Source organism: Colobus angolensis, unplaced genomic scaffold (assembly GCF_000951035.1).
Source record: "Colobus angolensis palliatus isolate OR3802 unplaced genomic scaffold, Cang.pa_1.0 Scaffold124, whole genome shotgun sequence".
In the NCBI taxonomy this organism is placed as follows: domain Eukaryota; kingdom Metazoa; phylum Chordata; class Mammalia; order Primates; family Cercopithecidae; genus Colobus; species Colobus angolensis.
In genome coordinates, this window is record NW_012113586.1 from 6620249 (window position 1) to 6637928 (window position 17680).

Sequence of the window (17680 nt, forward strand, 5' to 3'; positions counted from 1 at the left end):
TGCTAGTTTTTTTGTATTTTTTAGTAGAGACGGGGTTTCACCGTGTTCGCCAGGATGGTCTCGATCTCCTGACCTCGGGATCCGCCCGTCTTGGCCTCCCAAAGTGCTGGGATTACAGGCTTGAGCCACTGCGCCCGGCCACGTTTTCTTTTTTAAAAAAATCATCCTCCCCACTCTAAGATTCTCACCTTTTCTTTGACCAACTGTTACACAGCATTTAGCATCCGCATTCCATATGTCTTTCCCTATCATCAATTTCAAGCAACATCTAAAACCAAAATAAATGGTTTGGGAAGGCACAGAGACCCACATGAAAAGGGCAATGAAGCAGAACAGGAACTTGAAATTTAATAATTGAATATGATTTGTGCTAAGTCATTTTGCACTTCCCACAAACTCAGAAATCAAAAAGCCCCAATGAAGTGTCCCCTGCCCAGCACAATTCCTTACACATGGTTGGTGCTATAACTGTTTTGATGAGTAAATTACTGAGTGCTTATTCACAGTGCTCAAAGCATTAGGATCAGTTAACTATAGAATAGGGGTTAAGAAACTTCAAATGGACCCGGTACAATGGTTCCTACTTGTAATCTCAGCATTTTCAGAGGCTGAGGCAGGAGGATCGCTTGAGTCCAGGAGTTGAAGGACCAGCGTGGGCAACATAGTGAGACCTCATCTCTACGAGAAAAAATTAAAAATTAGCTGGGTGTGGTAGTGTGCACCTGTGGTCCCAGCTACTTGAGAGGGAGGCTGAGGTTGGAGGATTGCTTCAGTACAAGAGATTAAGACTTGTGCCACTGTACTCCAGCCTGAGTGACAGAGCCAGATCCTGTCTCAAAAAAAAAAAAAAAAAAAAAAGAGAAGAAGGGAGGGAGGAAGGAAGTCAGGGAGGGAGGGAGACCTCACATTGGTCATGCCTGTAATTCCAGAACTTCAGGACTGGGAGGCCGAGGCAGGAGGATTGCTTGAGGACAGGAGTTCAAGACCAGCCTGAGCAACATAACAAGACTTCATCTCTATTTTAAAAAGAAGAAACCTCAAAATAACAATTATCATCATTGACTGTGAATTTAATTTTTTTATTATTACTTTTGTAAACTCACTTTGATGAAACCTGTAAGCAGTCAACAAGTGGTTCTTTTCACTCAGGGTAGGATAGGGGAATGTGCTCTATGAAAACCCTAGAGGGTAAATTCTCTGATATGAAATAGGCTTTTACCTGACCAACCTCACTGCTCCTAGGATTCCAGTATAGAAAAATAGGAGCTTCAGAGCCTGACGTCCATAGGAATCCTGACTCTGGTAGGTATTAGGGTATGATGGTGGGCATCTTAATGAGCCTCACTTTCCTCATCCTGAAAATGAAGATGATAATACCTTTTCCTTAACTCCCTCATTCCATCCATCAGAAAATGTCTTCAGTGGTACTTCCAAAAGATACCCTGGCTGGGCACGGTGGCTCACGCCTGTAATCCCAGCACTTTGGGAGGCCAAGGTGGGCGGATCACCAGAGGTCAGGAGTTTGAGACCAGCCTGGCCAACACGGTGAAAACCCGTCTCTACTAAAAATATAAAAATTAACCAGGTGTGGTGGCAGGCACCTATAGTCCCAGTTACTTGGAAGGCTAAGGCAAGAGAATTGCTTGAACCCAGGAGGCAGAGGTTGCAGTGAGCCAAGATTGTGCCACTGCACTTCAGCCTGGGCAACAAGAGCAAGACTCCATCTAAAAAAAAAAAAAATTCCTAAATTTACTAATATTCATCTCTACTGATACCACCTGTGAAATTAGAAAGTCTGTGAGAAGTGAAATGTAGAATAACAAATATGGATACTTGATACATCTATGTTTTGTGGGAAATATTTAAAAATTTAAAAATATGGCCAGGCATGGTGGCTCATGCCTGTAATCCTGGCACTTTGGGAGGCCAAGGTGGGCGGATCTCCTGAGGTCTTTTTTTTTTTTTTTTTTGAGATGGAGTCTCACTCCATTGCCGAGGGTGGACTGCAGTGGCGCAATCTCAGCTCACTGCAACCTCTGCCCCCCAGGTTCAAGCGATTCTCCTGCCTCAGCCTCCCAAGTAGCTGGGACTACAGGCATGCGCCATCATACCCAGCTAATTTTTGTATTTTTAGTAGAGACGGGGTTTCACCTTCTTGGCCAAGGTGGTCTTGAACCCCTGACCTCGTGATCTACGTGCCTCAACCTCCCAAAGTGCTGGGATTACAGGCGAGAGCCACCGTGCCTGGCCCTGTAATAATCTTAATAATTTAAAAATAAAAAGTAAGGGCCAGGCACGATTGCTCACACCTGTAATCCCAGCACTTTGGGAGGCTGAGGCGGGGGTGATCACCTGAGGTCGGGAGTTCCAGACCAGTCTGACCAACATGGAGAAACCCTGTCTCTAAAAATACAAAATTAGCCGGGTGTGGTGGCACATGCCTGAAATCCCAGATGCTCGGGAGGCTGAGGCAGGAGAATCACTTGACCTGGGAGGCAGAGTTTGCGGTGAGCTGAGATCATGCCATTGCTCTTGAGCCTGGGCAATAAGAGTGAAACTCCATCTCAAAAAATAATAAATAAAAATTAAAAGTAAAAGTAAGCATTGGGTGTGGTGGCTCACGCCTGTAATCCCAGCACTTTGGGAGGCTGAGGCAGGCAGATCACTTAAGTTCAGGAGTTTGAGACCACCCTGGCCAACACGATGAAACCCCGTGTCTACTAAAAATACTAAAATTTGCTGAGCATGGTAGTTCGTGCCTGTAGTCCCAGCTGCTCGGGAGGCTGAGGCATGAGAATCACTTGAACCTGAGAGGCGGATGTTGCAGTGAGCCGAGGTCGTGCCACTGCACTCCAGCCTGGGCGACAGAGTGAGACTCCGTCTCAAAACATAAATAAATAAATAAATAAAAAGTAAGTACTCTCTGATTAATGAAGTTTTTTAAATGGAAGATTCTTAGTCTCTCAGGAAATATAACCTCTAACCCCAAGACTTGTGTTGACTCCAAAGCAAGGAAAACATGCGATTTCTTTTAAGAAGATAGTTATAAAACATACCTATTATAGGAAATAATGTTAATTCATAAAATAATCCAATTATTTACTTATAAACTGGCTTACTCATTTCTTCCCGTTTTCTCATTCCCCACAAATATATGTATTTATATATTATTTTGTGTATACATATGGTTACAGATACACTTTTTCTTTGTGAAAGCTTTGGTGGAGGAAAAGGTATTCTTTTTCACTGTAACTGCTGGTAATAAAAAGGTGCTCTAAAAGATTCCTATCTAGACACAGTGTAAATCCGGCCAGGTGTGGTGACTCATGCCTGTAATCCCAGCACTTTGGGAGGCCCAGGAGAGAGGATCATGAGGCCAGGAGTTCAAGACCAGCCTGGGAAACATAGTGAGACCACATCACTACTTAAAAAAAAAAAAATCAAATAGAATGTAAATTACCTTTCCCCAGCTCAGCTCAGCAATATCTCTGATTGCTGTAAGAGCTTCCTAAGTGGTATCCTGTTTTCATTTTTGCCCCATTCTCTGTTGTTTTCAAAAATATATATCAGATCATATCACTACCCTAATTTAAAGCACTCCAATAGCTTATAAGTACACTTACAATCAAATTAAAACTTCTTACTTTAAACTATTAAGTCACTTCTGATCCAACACCTGCCACCCTCTCTGACCTCATCTCCTCTTCTTCTCCTTCTGACACACTCTTCTTTGTTTATACATATATCTTTTTTTTTTAATTTTTATTTTTGGAGACAGAGTCTCTGTCTGTCACCCAGGCTGGAGTGCAGTGGCACAAGCTCAGCTCACCGCAATCTGCACCTCCTAGGTTCAATTCTCCTGCCGCAGCCTCCCGAGTAGCTGGGATTACAGGCATGCACCACCATGCCCAGGTAATTTCTTGTACTTTTAGTAGAGACGGTCTCATCATGTTGACCAGGCTGGTCTTGAACTGCTGACCTCAGGTGATCTGCCCACCTCGGCCTCCCAAAGTGCTGGGATTACGAGTGTGAGCCACCGTGCCTGGCCTGTGTGTGTGTGAAATATATATATTTCAACTTTTATTTTAGATACAGGAGGTACACATAACAGGTTTGTTTCATAGGTATATTGGATAATGCTGAGGTTTGAGGTACGACTGATCCCATCACCCAGGTAGCAAGCATAGTACCTAATAGTTTTTCAACCCTTGCCCCCCGCCCAGTTGTCCCCAGTGGCTGTTATTGCCATCTTTCGGTCTGTGACCACCCAATGTCTAGCTTCCACTTATAAATGAAAGCATGCAGTATTTGGTTTTCTGTTGCTGTGTTCATTTGCTTAGGGTAATGGCCTCCAACTGCATCATTGTTGCTGCAAAGGAAATTATTTCATTCTTTTGATGGCTGCATAGTATTCCCTGGTGTATATGTACCACATATTCTTTATCCAATCCACTGGGTTATATGCTTTTTGATTTTACACATCACAAGTTACCATTAACCAATCCACCGTTGATGGGCACCTAGGTTGCTTCCGTGTCTTTGCTATTGTGAATAGTGCTGGGTTGGACAGATGAGTGCAGGTGTGTTTTTAGTAGGATGATTTATTTTCCTTTGAATATATGCCCAGAATGGGATTGCTGGGTCAAAGAGTAGTTCTCTTTTAAGTTCTTTCAGAAACCTCCAAACCGTTTTCCACAGAGGCTGAACCAATTTCCACAGGGGCTTATACACTGAACACCACAGTGCATAAGCGTTCCCTTTTCTCTGCAGCCTCACCAGTGTCTGTTGTTTTTTGACTTTTTTTTTTTTGAGACGGAGTCTCGCTCTGTTGTCCAGGCTGGAGTGCAGTGGCACGATCTCAGCTCACTGCAACCTCTGCCTGCCTCCCAGATTCAAGCAATTCTCCTGCCTCACCCTCCCGAGTAGCTGGGACTACAGGCACCCGCCACCAAGCCCAGCTATTTTTTGTATTTTTAGTAGAGACGGGGTTTCACTATGTTAGCCGGGTTGGTCTCAAACTTCTAACCTCATGATCCTTCTGCCTTGGGCTCCCAAAGTGCTGGGATTACAGGCATGAGCCACTGTATCTGGCCATTTTGACTTCTTAATAATAGCCATTCTAACTGGTGTCAGATGGTACCACACTGTGGTTTTGATTTGCATTTCTCTAGACTCACTTCTTGGTGTTCCTTAGGCACAAAGCTCATTCCCATCCCATCACAGGCGCTGATTCTGCCTGAACCCTCTACCTATTCCCTACTCTCGGCAACATAGCAAGACCTCGTCTCTAAAAAAACAATTTTTAAATCGGACCTCCCCACCAGGTCTTTACCTGGCTGGCTCCTTACTCAGGTCTCATTTTGTTGTCAGTCCCACAGATGTACTTGAGCAAGTAAGCCAGGAGAAAAAGTTTAAAATTGAAGTTTCAGATGTAGTATAACTTCTGGTAATGACAGGGTGGTGAGGTAGAGGGAGAATAAGGTCTTTGAAGATGAGGTCAAGGAAGCTGAGTGGCCAGGGTGTTGAAATCATCCAGAATGATGACAGGGTTCTGAAGGAGGAGAAGCCTGTGAGTCAGTGACTCAAGTCTTGATAAGTGAGGATGGGAAGGAGGGGATGGTATAGCTAGATAGTATGCACTTCATGGGAGGAGAGATGGTCACAGGAAGAAATGGCAATAATGGTTAGAAGGCAGCAAGGAGAGTAAGGAGAACATCAGTGTCACCTTCTTACCTTGAGGTGGGGAAAGAAAAAAAGAGCCTGTATGTGAGAAGCTGGCTGGAAAGCAGTGTGCTCAGAGGAGAGCCAGTCTTCAATTTAGGCAAAGAGGGGGATGGATACTTTCAGAAAAGATGCTGAGGACATAGAGGAATTTGCTGATCACAGAGCAGGAGACTTGAGAGCGTAGTGAAAGCGGGGAGGGAAGGCTGAGGATCCGGCCTTAAAGACTTGAACTCCTGACAACGACTGGGGTTTAAACAAGGTATAGGGGGATTCATTCTGCCACCTTTAGGGTGAGGCTGGGTGACCAGGCCTGTTCTTATGGTCCAGGGAAGTTGCCCCAGGGTGTCGCAGCTTGGTATCCTTGATGCTCAAAGGTGTCTTCCTAAGGCTTCACATGTTGTAAGAGTTTGAGTCGTAAAGCTTTGTCATAACCACTGATGGACATGGGAGAGGAGGTGGATCGAGGACATAAAGAGATGAGAAGCAGCTTTGAAAATACCAGAGGCCGAAATCTGTGGTGATACCCAGTTGTATGGTTCTTTTCTCCAGTGGTTCTGCCTTCCTTCTGCAGGAGTTGAAAAGGAGAATTCCAGGACTGATCCAAGGTTGTTGGTTTATACAGCTGGTGTGGCAGAAGAATCTAGAACCAGACCAAGCATAGTATCTGGCCCTTAGTTTACCCCAATGTTTTGAAATGCACAGCCCAGACTGCTCTGCTCTGCACACCTCTTTGGATTCTCTGAGCCTCTGATTAACCACTTGTTCTTTTGAGATGTTTTGGCTTTGCCTTAGTATTTTACAGTTAAATCTACTCAGCACAGCATCTGAAGCTTATCATGATTTCACCCTACTCTTTTTCCATCTGTACAAATGCATCCTTGGATGCATCAAGTAACTGCCCTTTTGGTTAGACTTGACTCCAGGAACCTCTCCCCTAGGAAGTACCTTCATCAGCCAATCTCTCAGATTTTTCTGGGCCTGAAAGGTAGGATTAGCCAATGGCATTATCCAGAGCAAGCACTGGATGTGTCAGTCACTCCTCTGTAAACAGAATTTAAGGTATGTCAAGGAGTTTAAGGTCAAACATTTTTTTTTTTCCTGCGATAGGGTCTTGCTCTGTTGCCCAGGCTGGAGTGCGGTGGTGTGATCTTGGCTCAATGCAACCTCTGTCTCCCTGGTTCAAGCGATTCTCCTGCCTCAGCCTCCCAAGTAGCTGGGACTACAGGCACATGCCACCACTCCCAGCCAATTTTTGTATTGTTAGTAGAGACGGAGTTTCACTATGTTGGCCATGCTGGTCTTGAACTCCTGACCTCAGGTGATCCACCCACCTTGGCCTCCCAAAGTGCTGGGATTACAGGCGTGAGCCACTGCACCCACCCAAAGGCAAAAACTTTTTCTTTTCTTCTTCTTCTTCTTTTTTTTAATGTATTGGATACTCTTGTGAAGTGCTTTGGTTGCTTTATTCTATTTCATTCTCCTCCAAACCCTATGAGGTAGGCATTATTATTCCCACTCTACAAAAAGAAACTTTATGCCGGAAAGCTGAGTAGTTTGCTAGAGATTATATACACAGCTAATAAGTCACAGGATCACTATTCCAACCCAGGACATCTAACTTGAAAATGCATCTTTTCCACTATGGCCTACCGTCTTGCACATTGGGAGAATCCTGGGAGATAAGGCTGGAAGGATAGGTTGGGCCTTGTATCATGTGGACCTAAAATGTTCTGAATAGTTTGGGGTTTTGAAGGTGTATGAGCAGAGAAAATGTTCTTAGTAAGAGGTTAATTAAAGGATTTTTATCCCACCATTGAGAGTGAAATTAGAAAGCAGATGGTATGAGCCTGGATGATGGGTGGGAATTTGAAGAAATTCAGCTGATCAAAGCTTTCCTTTCCTCCTGAAGACATGTTTTCTCCATACTTTGTATCCCTGACTCCCTAAACAGCAGGCATCTGCTCTTGCTCTGGTGCTTTGTCTCCACAAAGCCTAATTAGTAGGGTGAGTGAGCTTAACCCAATTTCCTTAGCTCCTCAAAAACACACATTTCAATGAGCACATTGAGGAAGGAACAGCACAGGGGGCAAATTTTTCATCCCACACTCTCCAAAGTTGTTATAAATTAACCAGAGGAGACAGGACTGGTAAGATAGCCATAATACAATAGTGTAAATAATGTAAGGCACAGGCGAACCCAAGGCTAGCCAGAAGTTTTGTGTGATTGAAAGATTATTCAATAAGCTATTTATCCAGAAGAAGAACCAAGCCCAGAATCCTGGGAGCTTTTTGTGATCCAGTAGGTCAAGGATATGTTCAAAGAAGACAAAGTTATCCAGGAATGAGACAGTCAAGATGGAAGGGTAGAGCTAAATGAAAGCATTGTGGTCAAGATAAAGACAAGCTTAACCATTCTGAGAATGCCTCACAGGTAGCTGTAGACTCAGATGATTATAAGGGAGAGCAGCATCGTTCTGTTCGGGTATAGGTGGGATCCCCTGGGGAAGAGAAAGGGGAAAGCACCATGAATCTAAGACAAAACAGCTTGTGGTGGTTGGTGGTGGCTGAGGAGCATGAGGGGTGGGAGGCAGCTAACACACTGACAGGTGCTCACTGATGGTAACATTGAAAATATATGCACGTGGGCTGGGCCAGGCGCAGTGGCTCATGCCTGTGATCCCTGCACTTTGGGAGGCCAAGACAGGCAGATCACCTGAGGTCAGGAGTTCGAGACCAGCCTGGCCAACATGGTGAAACCCCATCTCTACTAAAAATACAAAAATGAGCCAGGTGGTGCACGCCTGTAATAGCAGCTACTTGGGAGGCTGAGGCAAGATAATTGAACCCAGGAGGCAGAGGTTGTAACGGTGAGCTAAGATAGTGCCATTGCATCCAGCCTGGGCAACAGAGTGAGACTACTTCTCAAAAAAAAAAAAAAAAGAAAGAAAGAAAAAGAAAAGAGAACAAGTGGAGTCACTCATCTGTTTCCTACCACAAAGGGCAATCTGGGTCAAGAGTGAGAGATGGTCCCCCAATGCCAGCCAGGCAGATTTTTTTTCTGTAATGGGACTTAAGCCACTGTCAGTCACCTTATGGAAAAGTGCAAGTTCTCCCACAGATCATCCATTAAATAACTAATGGATCTCCAGGAAACCTCCTTTTTCCCAGCACCTTCAAGCCTAATTGCAAGATCTTCATACATCTATAAGATCATCTTTAGAGCCTAAAAATAATTTAAATTGGCTATGTAAAGTATATGCAATGCAGCATTTTTATATGAGGGACTATTGGAAAATCAAATAACTGCTAATCTCTAGTATAAGAAGGCAGACATTTTTCTTTTAGACTAGTATGGAATTTTCCCATTATGAAAATGCAAACATGGCTGGGCACAGGGGCTCATGCCTGTAATCCCAGCACTTTGGGAGGCCAAGGTAGGGGGGATCACTTGAGGCCAGGAGTTCAACACCAAGACCAGCCTGGGCAACACAGTGAAACCTCGTCTCTAAAAAAAAAAAAAAATTAGTTGGGCATGGTGGTGCATGCCTATAGTCCCAGGTACTCAAGAGGCTCAGGTGGGGGAATCTCTTGAGCCTGGGAAGTCGAGGCTGCAGTGAGTTGTGACTGTGCCACTGCACTCCAGCCTGAGTGACAGAGCTAAAATCTGTCTCCCAAAAAAAGCCAAACAAATGCAAACATGCTGCCAACAACTAAATTCCTCAGTCTTTTGCTTCCCCTCCCCTATGTGAATGCATATAGAACCCACTTCAAGGAACAGGTGTGACACAGCATGTGCCAAGAGTAGACGGGCTCCCTTGTTGCTAGAAGATAACGCCAATATGAGGACCCCTGTACCGAGAACTACCTTATCTCTCCCAGCCACCTTTGGCCACATAGAAGTGAGACAGCTGGAGGATGCTTGAGGAAGTCCGGCTAAATTTGCCCACACAGTTTAGTAAATATTTATTAAGTTAACACATGAGATGATTTTCCATGTGTTAACATGTACCGTTCTCGTGATCTCATTTAAACTTAATGAGTCTTCAAGGTATTTTAATGCTACCCTGTCTGCAGAAAAGATGGTCAGGAAACCTTTCTGGAGGGCAATTCAGCACAATTGGTATCAATAACTTAAAACTATAATCTAAAATGCAAAATATATGCATAAGGTTGTTCACTGTAATATATGTAATTAGAAAAACAGTACACAAAATGTTGAATATGGGAATGGCTTAGTTAAGGTATACTCATATGATAGGGTATTATATTAATATTAAAAATGATGTTTTTGAATAATATCTAATGAGCGAAATGCTTAAGATATCAAGAAATTAAAATGTAGGCTATAAAATTATATACAGTATTATCCCCAACTTTGAAAAACATTTACATATTTAATACATCTACATGCACAGAAAAAAAAACTAAAAGAAAGCAAATCAATTAATCTATGATGAATTAAAATTTTTTCTCTATTTTTTTTTTACTTTCAAAGTTTCTTTTGTTATATACAGATTAGTTTCTTTCAAGAACCAGAAGCTAAAGAAAACCAACATCTGAAAGACCCATCCTGTGGCAGACATTGACCTAGGAGAATTTTACCAATTATTTGATCTCCATAGTAATCCTGAGAGGTAGGCATCTTAAGTCCATTTTCCAGATGAGGAACTAGGCTCCACAATTTAAGCAATTGCTCAGGGTTACACAGATTTGAGCCTAGGCCATGCCCATGTTTCCTGCTGCACCAAATGCCTCACCTGCTGTGGCTCCTAACAGAACACTGGTAGACTTACAACAAAGGTCACTGACAAAACAGAGCTGTGTACAGCTTTCCCAAGAGCAATTGCTTTCTAAACTCTCTATTTCTCTCTCAAAGCAGAAAACTCAAAATTTTAAATCCTCTGGACAAGAAATGGAAACTTTTTCATTGCTAGGGCTCGAGGTTCCATCCCGAAGCCGTTTTGATCCAGATGCCCAGCTCCACAAGTCTGTGCCCTCTCAGAGCCTATTCCCTCATAGCCGTGGTATCAGCTATCCTGCTTACTAGTTTGGCATTTTGTCAGGTTATGAGCAGAAGGACAGGGCAGATTGTACACCCCCACCCCTTTCAGCCAGCTGGCTCCGTGGTCTCTTCCTTGGATACTAAAACAAACAGGCTGTGTGCTCTGGCTCCCTACTCAATCCAAGGGGTGGGGGGAGCAACAAATATCCCAGCTATGTGAACAATTGGAGGAATATCTGACAACACATTTGATCTTTTGTAACTCTGCTTCAGTCAAATAGGGCCTCCAGGCCTGGGAGTCCCATCACACCCAAAGCCTTGTTGTTCAGCTGGGTTCTAGGTACTGCTAGAGAGTTGCCCAGCCCCTCAGCTGGCTCTGTTCCACATGAATCCCAGTGATACTAACTGCACATCCTCATGAAGGACATAGAGGTAGAATTTTCACTACTGTTTCAAGACCTCTTCATCACTTCCTGTTCCCTCCCAGAGGCAGAGCCAGAAAATTATTTGGATGGAGGGTCACAGCAAGTCAGTGATGTTCAGGATTGAAGCATGCAGCACCATAGTTCATAATTTTAAAAATAAACTCCCTAGAGATTTTGATCTGAGACGAGGGAGAAGGGGACATGGAGAATGGCACATGACACCACAAAACAGCAACAGGAATAACCTGGTCCATTTTGTTTCAGACTCTTTTTGATTCAGACCCACATATGAGGATTGCATGTTCACAGAAGTTTGAGAAATACTGGGTTAAACAAGGTTAAACAGATTAAGTTACTGTAGGACTTCAAAGAAATTTTAATTTGCTCACGTATACTCCAAAGATTTTAAAACAAAACGTATTTCTTAAACATAATCAATTATAAAATGAAGGATTCCATAGGCACGAGGACCCCAATGAACAAGTGTTGGGAAGTGCTGCTCCGCGGTGGGCCCGTAAAAGTCTTGTAAAGATAGAAAAGCAGGCCCCCAAAACAAACTCTTTCCCACCAGCCATCAGTTACTATCTTCAAAATGGCAGTGTGGGCTCAATGTTTTCCTTCTGTACTCTGTCTTCAGCAGGGTTTATGGTATTTTTCCACTTGCTGGTCAAAGCTCCTGGAAGAATACCCTGCCTGGAAAAAGTTCACTGGAGTCAGAAGGTATTTGAGTGCTAGACCCCTGAATTCACTAGCTAGAAGAGGGGTGCCCTTGCTGCTGTGGGACGGGGGAGAACTATGGCCCATCCAGGCACTCTCATTCTCTGTGGCTTCTGGACCTCCATCATCATCTCCCAAGGGTACCAAGGGGGACCCTAAACCAATTTCCTCCCTGGTTTTTAGAGAGATAAACTCTTCATCTGTAGACCTTAAGGGCACTGAAAATCCCAATGGAGCAGTCAACATAGGCACCCTCTTTTGGGTCTCACAGAAAGGCACTGCCTCATTCCATTCTTTGCTATAGAGGTCTGGGAACAACTGCTTCTTGGTCTGCAAAGGATGGTGGGAAGGCTGCTTTTCAAGGTATGCAGGCCAGGGAGAAAGTTTCTCTTTCTGGGTCTTCTTTGAGTCTCTGTCAGCTTGAGATTGATCAGCACTTTCCTCAGGAGATTCAAACACAACACCTTGGGTTCTCGGCCTCTTTAGCCTCCTTTCTAACAGCCAGAGAAAGCTTGGTTTTCTAGAGGAAGAACTCATGTATTGCTGTACAGAGTCTGGGATCAGAGGCATGGAGATCCTGGGGCTCAGACTGTCCTGAAAGCCTCCACAGGGCTGCCGACTGACAATGGGCACCACCTGGCAAGGCTTCAGTGCTGCGACAAAGGCACAAAGCTCGGAGTAGGAGGAATGGTCAGAGTAAGGGATGACGTGGATATCAGGATGGGAGCTGTGGATTTTTCGGCTTGTGGGAAGGATAGCAATGGTAGGGTGGGTCTGGTTCCAACGCAGCATGTTGGAATGGCAGATCTCCATATGGTCTACGGCATGGATGCGGCCAGCCTTCTCCTCCACCGTGAACACATCTGCCAGGCCCAGTAGCTGTACCAACTCCAGGCGCCGAGGACTCAATACCACCCAGGTCTGAAACTCCAGGGCCAGCTGCTCCAGCAGTGATTCCTTTCCCAGGCTGTAGAGTCCTAAATAATGTTCAATGTATTGGGGAAAGTAAGAGAAGGAAGAAAATGAAGCTATTGGAAAATCCTAGTAAATCAACAAAATGTTTAACAAAAATAGATACAATTCATGGAGAAATCCAGGGAGAATATCAAGGAAGAAGCAACATTTGAGCTAAGATATATGAAGGGGAATGACACAGAATCTACTCATTCATTTAGTTCAACAAAAGAGAGCATCTAGCAAGCTTCAGGCACTATGAAAACTAATAAAGAAAGCTGTCAGCCCTCAAGAAGTACAATCTACAAGGAGACCCAGAAAAACCACAGTTAAGAGCAACGTAAAGATATGTGTACAGGCCGGGCACTGTGGCTCACACCTGTAAGCCTACCATTTTCGGAGGCTGAGGCGGGAGGACTGCGTGAGCCCAGGAATTCAAGACCAACCTGGGCAACCTGGCGAGACCCTGTCTCTACAAAAATAGACAAATAAGCACGTTGCTGCATGCCTATAGTTCCTGCTACACGGGAGGCTGAGGCAGGAGGATCACTTGAGTCCAGGAGGTCTAGGCTGCCGTAAGCTATGATTGCGCCACTACCCTCCAGCCTAGGCAACAGAGTGAGACCCTGTCTCTTTAAAAAAAAAAAAAAAGTATACAGTATTGTATCTAACAGGTGATGGAGTTAGGGAAAGTTAGGCTAAATCTTAAAGGATGGGCAAGTTTAACCTGGCAAGGAAAGGGTAGAAAGGGTATAGTGGAAAACATTTTAAGAGGGGTCAGTTTGTTGTTACTAAAGTAAAGAAGGAATTGGTAAGATATGATACCAGAGAGGCAAGAAAGGGCCACATAATAGAGGGTCTTATATGTACCACTAAGAAGCTCGGACTTCATTGTGTAAATGAAGGGGAGCCACTGAGTATGAAGTAGGAAAATGGCTAATTCTAATCATAAGAATAACATGCTCAGAGCAGAGCTTTAAAAAGAAAAATATGGGCCGGGCACGGTGGCTCAAGCCTGTAATCCCAGCACTTTGGGAGGCTGAGATGGGCGGATCACGAGGTCAGGAGATCGAGACCATCCTGGCTAACACGGTGAAACCCCGTCTCTACTAAAAAATACAAAAAAGTAGCCGGGCGAGGTGGCGTGCGCCTGTAGTCCCAGCTACTCAGGAGGCTGAGGCAGGAGAATGGCGTGAACCCGGGAGGCGGAGCTTGCAGTGAGCTGAGATCCGGCCACTGCACTCCAGCCTGGGCGACAGAGTGAGACTCCGCCTCAAAAAAAAAAAACAAAAATATGGTAATAATATTATTTGACTGCCAGGATGAGAAGAAGCTGGAGTGGAAGTTTCAATTGAAGGGCCCAAATAGTACTTACAGAGAAAGAAACTGAGACATTAATTTGGGTAATGGTTATGGTAATAGATATAGGAGATGTTTAACAGCTGTTCTCAGACCTTTTCTGAAGAAGTTTCAAATCCACAACCAGATTGTGAATGCCTTAATAAGAAGTACATATTATTTATATCCACTTTATTCCTGATTAGGGTTCAAAATCTCACTCCTTGGGCACAAATGGAGCTGATTTTTCTTCTCTCTATATATATTCCCACTTCCACCTCCCCACAGGTCCTTCCCTACCAGACTGGGAGCCCTCCAAGTCAGAGACTACATTTTATTCATCTTTATATCCCCACTGCCTATTGGATACTTGGTACTTCGTTGGTAGACGCTTATTACATGTTTGCAAAATTAATCAAGACTTACTATAGCATCCTCCTAGCCAGCTTGGCTTCTTTGAGAAAATTCTGCATTTAAATATTAAGAATGGTTAGGTCTTTATGAGTAGTCAAGCAATCCTGAGAGTAGAGGATATTTCTCAATCAATTTGGTAGTCACCCTAGAAAGTATGTAATTTTTGCAATGCCTTTGTTTAGTCTCATTTTCAAACTCCTTTCAGAGTTGAGACATGTCCTTTTCAAATATTTATAATGGTGGCAAATCTTTGCCCTTTTGTAGACTCACAAATTTGGAAACAACCAAAAAAGTAACTTAGAACCAAATCTATTACATGTATTTATTTTATAAAATAAAAATTTATTTTCATAAACTATTCCAAATGGCAACTCCAAGAAAGAGTCCTCGACGATGTTTTATACTGTTTATAATCAGTAGAACAAGCACATAGCTGTTTTTTCAGTATACTTAATTTAAAGCACAACGCTCACTTAAATATCTATGTTCTGATAAATTTCATTCATTCATATTGAATGCTTCTGTGTCAGGCATTAGTGATATACCCATAATAAAACAAAGAGCCTGCTATAGTGGAATTCACATTCTAGCAGGGGGAGTCAGACAATAAAAAGTCCAATAAATACATATAGAATATATTGCAAGTTGATGAGTGCACATTGTCCCTCTTCTACTTAAAATCCTTCAATAGCTCTTGGTTGGGTTTAGGATCAAGTCCAAAATGGCTTAAGAGCACTACAGCTCCTCTTGCCTTTCCAGCCTCCTTGCCCACTGTGTGCCTGTCATACTGGCTGCTGCCTCTCTGTTCCACAAACACACAAAGTCTCTTCCTATTTTCAATGATGCTCTTAAGGAGTTTATGCTTGTGTGTGTGTGCGCGCGTGCGCACGTGCCTATGTGCATGTGCCAGAGGAAGCGGGTGATAGGCAACAAGCAATAGCATATTTAAAAATGTATAGAATATACGAGTGCTATAAAAAAATGAAAAAAATGAATCGGTATAGGTGATCAGGAGTTGGGAATGGGGATGGTGGGCAGGTTGCAGTTTTACTTATTTTATTCATTCATTCATTCACTGAGACAGGGTCTTGCTCTGTCATCCAGGCTGGAGTGCAATGGCACTTACATGGCTCACTGCAACCTTGACCTCCTAGTGGACCCAGGCAATCCTCCTGTCTCAGCCTCCTGTGTAGCTGGGACCGCAGGCATGCACCACGCACCACCATGCCCAACTAATTTTTAAATTTTTTGTAGAGACAGGGTCTTGCCATGTTGCCCAAGCTGGTCTCAAACACCTGGCTCAAGTAACCCTCCCGTCTTGGCCTCCCAAAGTGCTGGGATTATAGGTATGAGCCACCACACCTGGCCAGGTTGCAATTTTAAAAAAGGTGGTCAGTGTAGGAGAAAGTGAGAACTGTACAAAGATATGAAAGCACAAAGATATTTAAGTGAGAACCCTTAAATAACCTAGTTCACTATATACAGGTGACAGGAAACTGAAAGGAAACAACTCACCAATCTTTATGTTATGTTGTGGGTGTTTTCGAATGAGCTGGACAATCTGGTGGGCAGCTTCTTGTCGGGAAGGAAGAACCAGGGCTGGGTTGCAATTGGTGTTGTCTAGGTATAAAGTATGGATCTGTTTCCCCAGTGTCAGGGCTGGCTCCTTCAGCATGGATGGTGTGTATCGAAAATCACCTAGAAGAATATGTATATGGGGGCAGAAGGTCAGAGACAAAAAAACAGAAGACAAGCCTCTCCTACCTCCAACAATAGATGGGGGTATGCTTACTAGTCTGTGAAAAAACTATTATGTAGCCTGGCACTGAACTATGCAGTATAGCTGCATGGTTTCTTTGTTGAGATGTCTCCATCCTGCTCCTGTTTTTCAATTACTCTTCACAAGGTTTGGACCCTTAAAGAGTGGGAAATTGGCTGGGCGCAGTGACTCACACCTATAATCCCAGCACTTTGGGAGGCCGAGCCAGGTGGATCACCTGAGGTCAGGAGTTCGAGACCAGCCTGGCCAACATGGTGAAACCCGGTATCTACTAAAAATACGAAAATTAGCTGGGTGTGGTGGTGGGCACCTGTAATCCCAGCTACCTGGGAGGCTGAGGCAAGAGAATCACTTGAACCCAGAAGGCGGAGGTTGCAGTGAACCACCATCACACCACTGCACTCCAGCCTGGGTGACAAGAGTGAAACTCCGTTTCAAAAAAAAAAAAAAAAGAATGGGAAATCAGTTGAGTGGGTCACTATGCTCATATATGATGAAGTTAGAAGGCCTTCAGCGCCTCCAGACTTCTATTGAGTTAAGGCTGCTCAAGAAAAGTCTGCCAGGTGTGGTGGCTTGTGCTGATAATCCTAGCTACTGGGAAGGCTGAAGCGGGAGGATCACTTGAGGTCAGGAGTTTGAGACCAGCCTGGGCAATATCACAAGGCCCCAGTCTATACATTAAAAAAAAAAAAAAAAAAAGTAACATCTAGTCTGGAGAAGTCACTGGGATTCCTTGAGAGGCCCACCTGTGTAGAGGATGGTTCCAAAATATCCTTCAAAGAGAAACATGACAGAACCAGGACAGTGATTGGCATCGAGGAGGGTTACAGTCATGGTCTCTCGTCCAATTTCATCTAGGGGTAATACATGGCTCTCACCAATCTCCAGGGGTTGGATCCATTGCTTAGATACCTGAGAAAACAGTTAGTCATCCCAGTGACCACGGACTCCCCTCCCTGTTACTTCCCGGGGTCAGGGATGATGCCTTACATGAATCAGGAAGGCTGACCAAATCCTGAGTCACTGGGCGCAGAAGCTGTAATGGGGATTCCCAAGCAATCTGCCCTTCCTCCTTCCACTCTCCATCCCACCCTTTGTACAACTTAATTAAGAGTTAAGCTGGCTGGGCGCGGTGGCTCACGCCTGTAATCCCAGCATTTTGGGAGGCCGAGGCGGGAGGATCATGAGGTCAGGAGATCGGGACCGTCCTGGCTAACACGGTGAAACCCCATCTCTACTAAAAAAAAAAAAAAAAAAGCCGGGCGAGGTGGCGGGCGCCTGTAGTCCCAGCTACTCAGGAGGCTGAGGCAGGAGAATGGCGTGAAC

The 17680-nt window shown here is 44.2% G+C and overlaps 1 protein-coding gene across 1 annotated transcript in view; it reads right to left on the reverse strand.

The window, feature by feature from the left end:
- Window positions 1-9885: 9885 nt before the first annotated feature.
- The window catches only part of DCLRE1B (DNA cross-link repair 1B), a 9525-nt gene continuing 1730 nt past the window's right edge, over window positions 9886-17680 (reverse strand). The window contains exons 2-4 of the mRNA XM_011933138.1: window positions 17101-17266; window positions 16090-16272; window positions 9886-12845 (exon numbers count right to left, since the gene is read on the reverse strand). Of these exons, the coding sequence (XP_011788528.1) occupies window positions 11785-12845; window positions 16090-16272; window positions 17101-17266 (1410 nt within the window). The 3' untranslated portion in view covers window positions 9886-11784. The remainder of the gene's footprint in view (window positions 12846-16089; window positions 16273-17100; window positions 17267-17680) is intronic.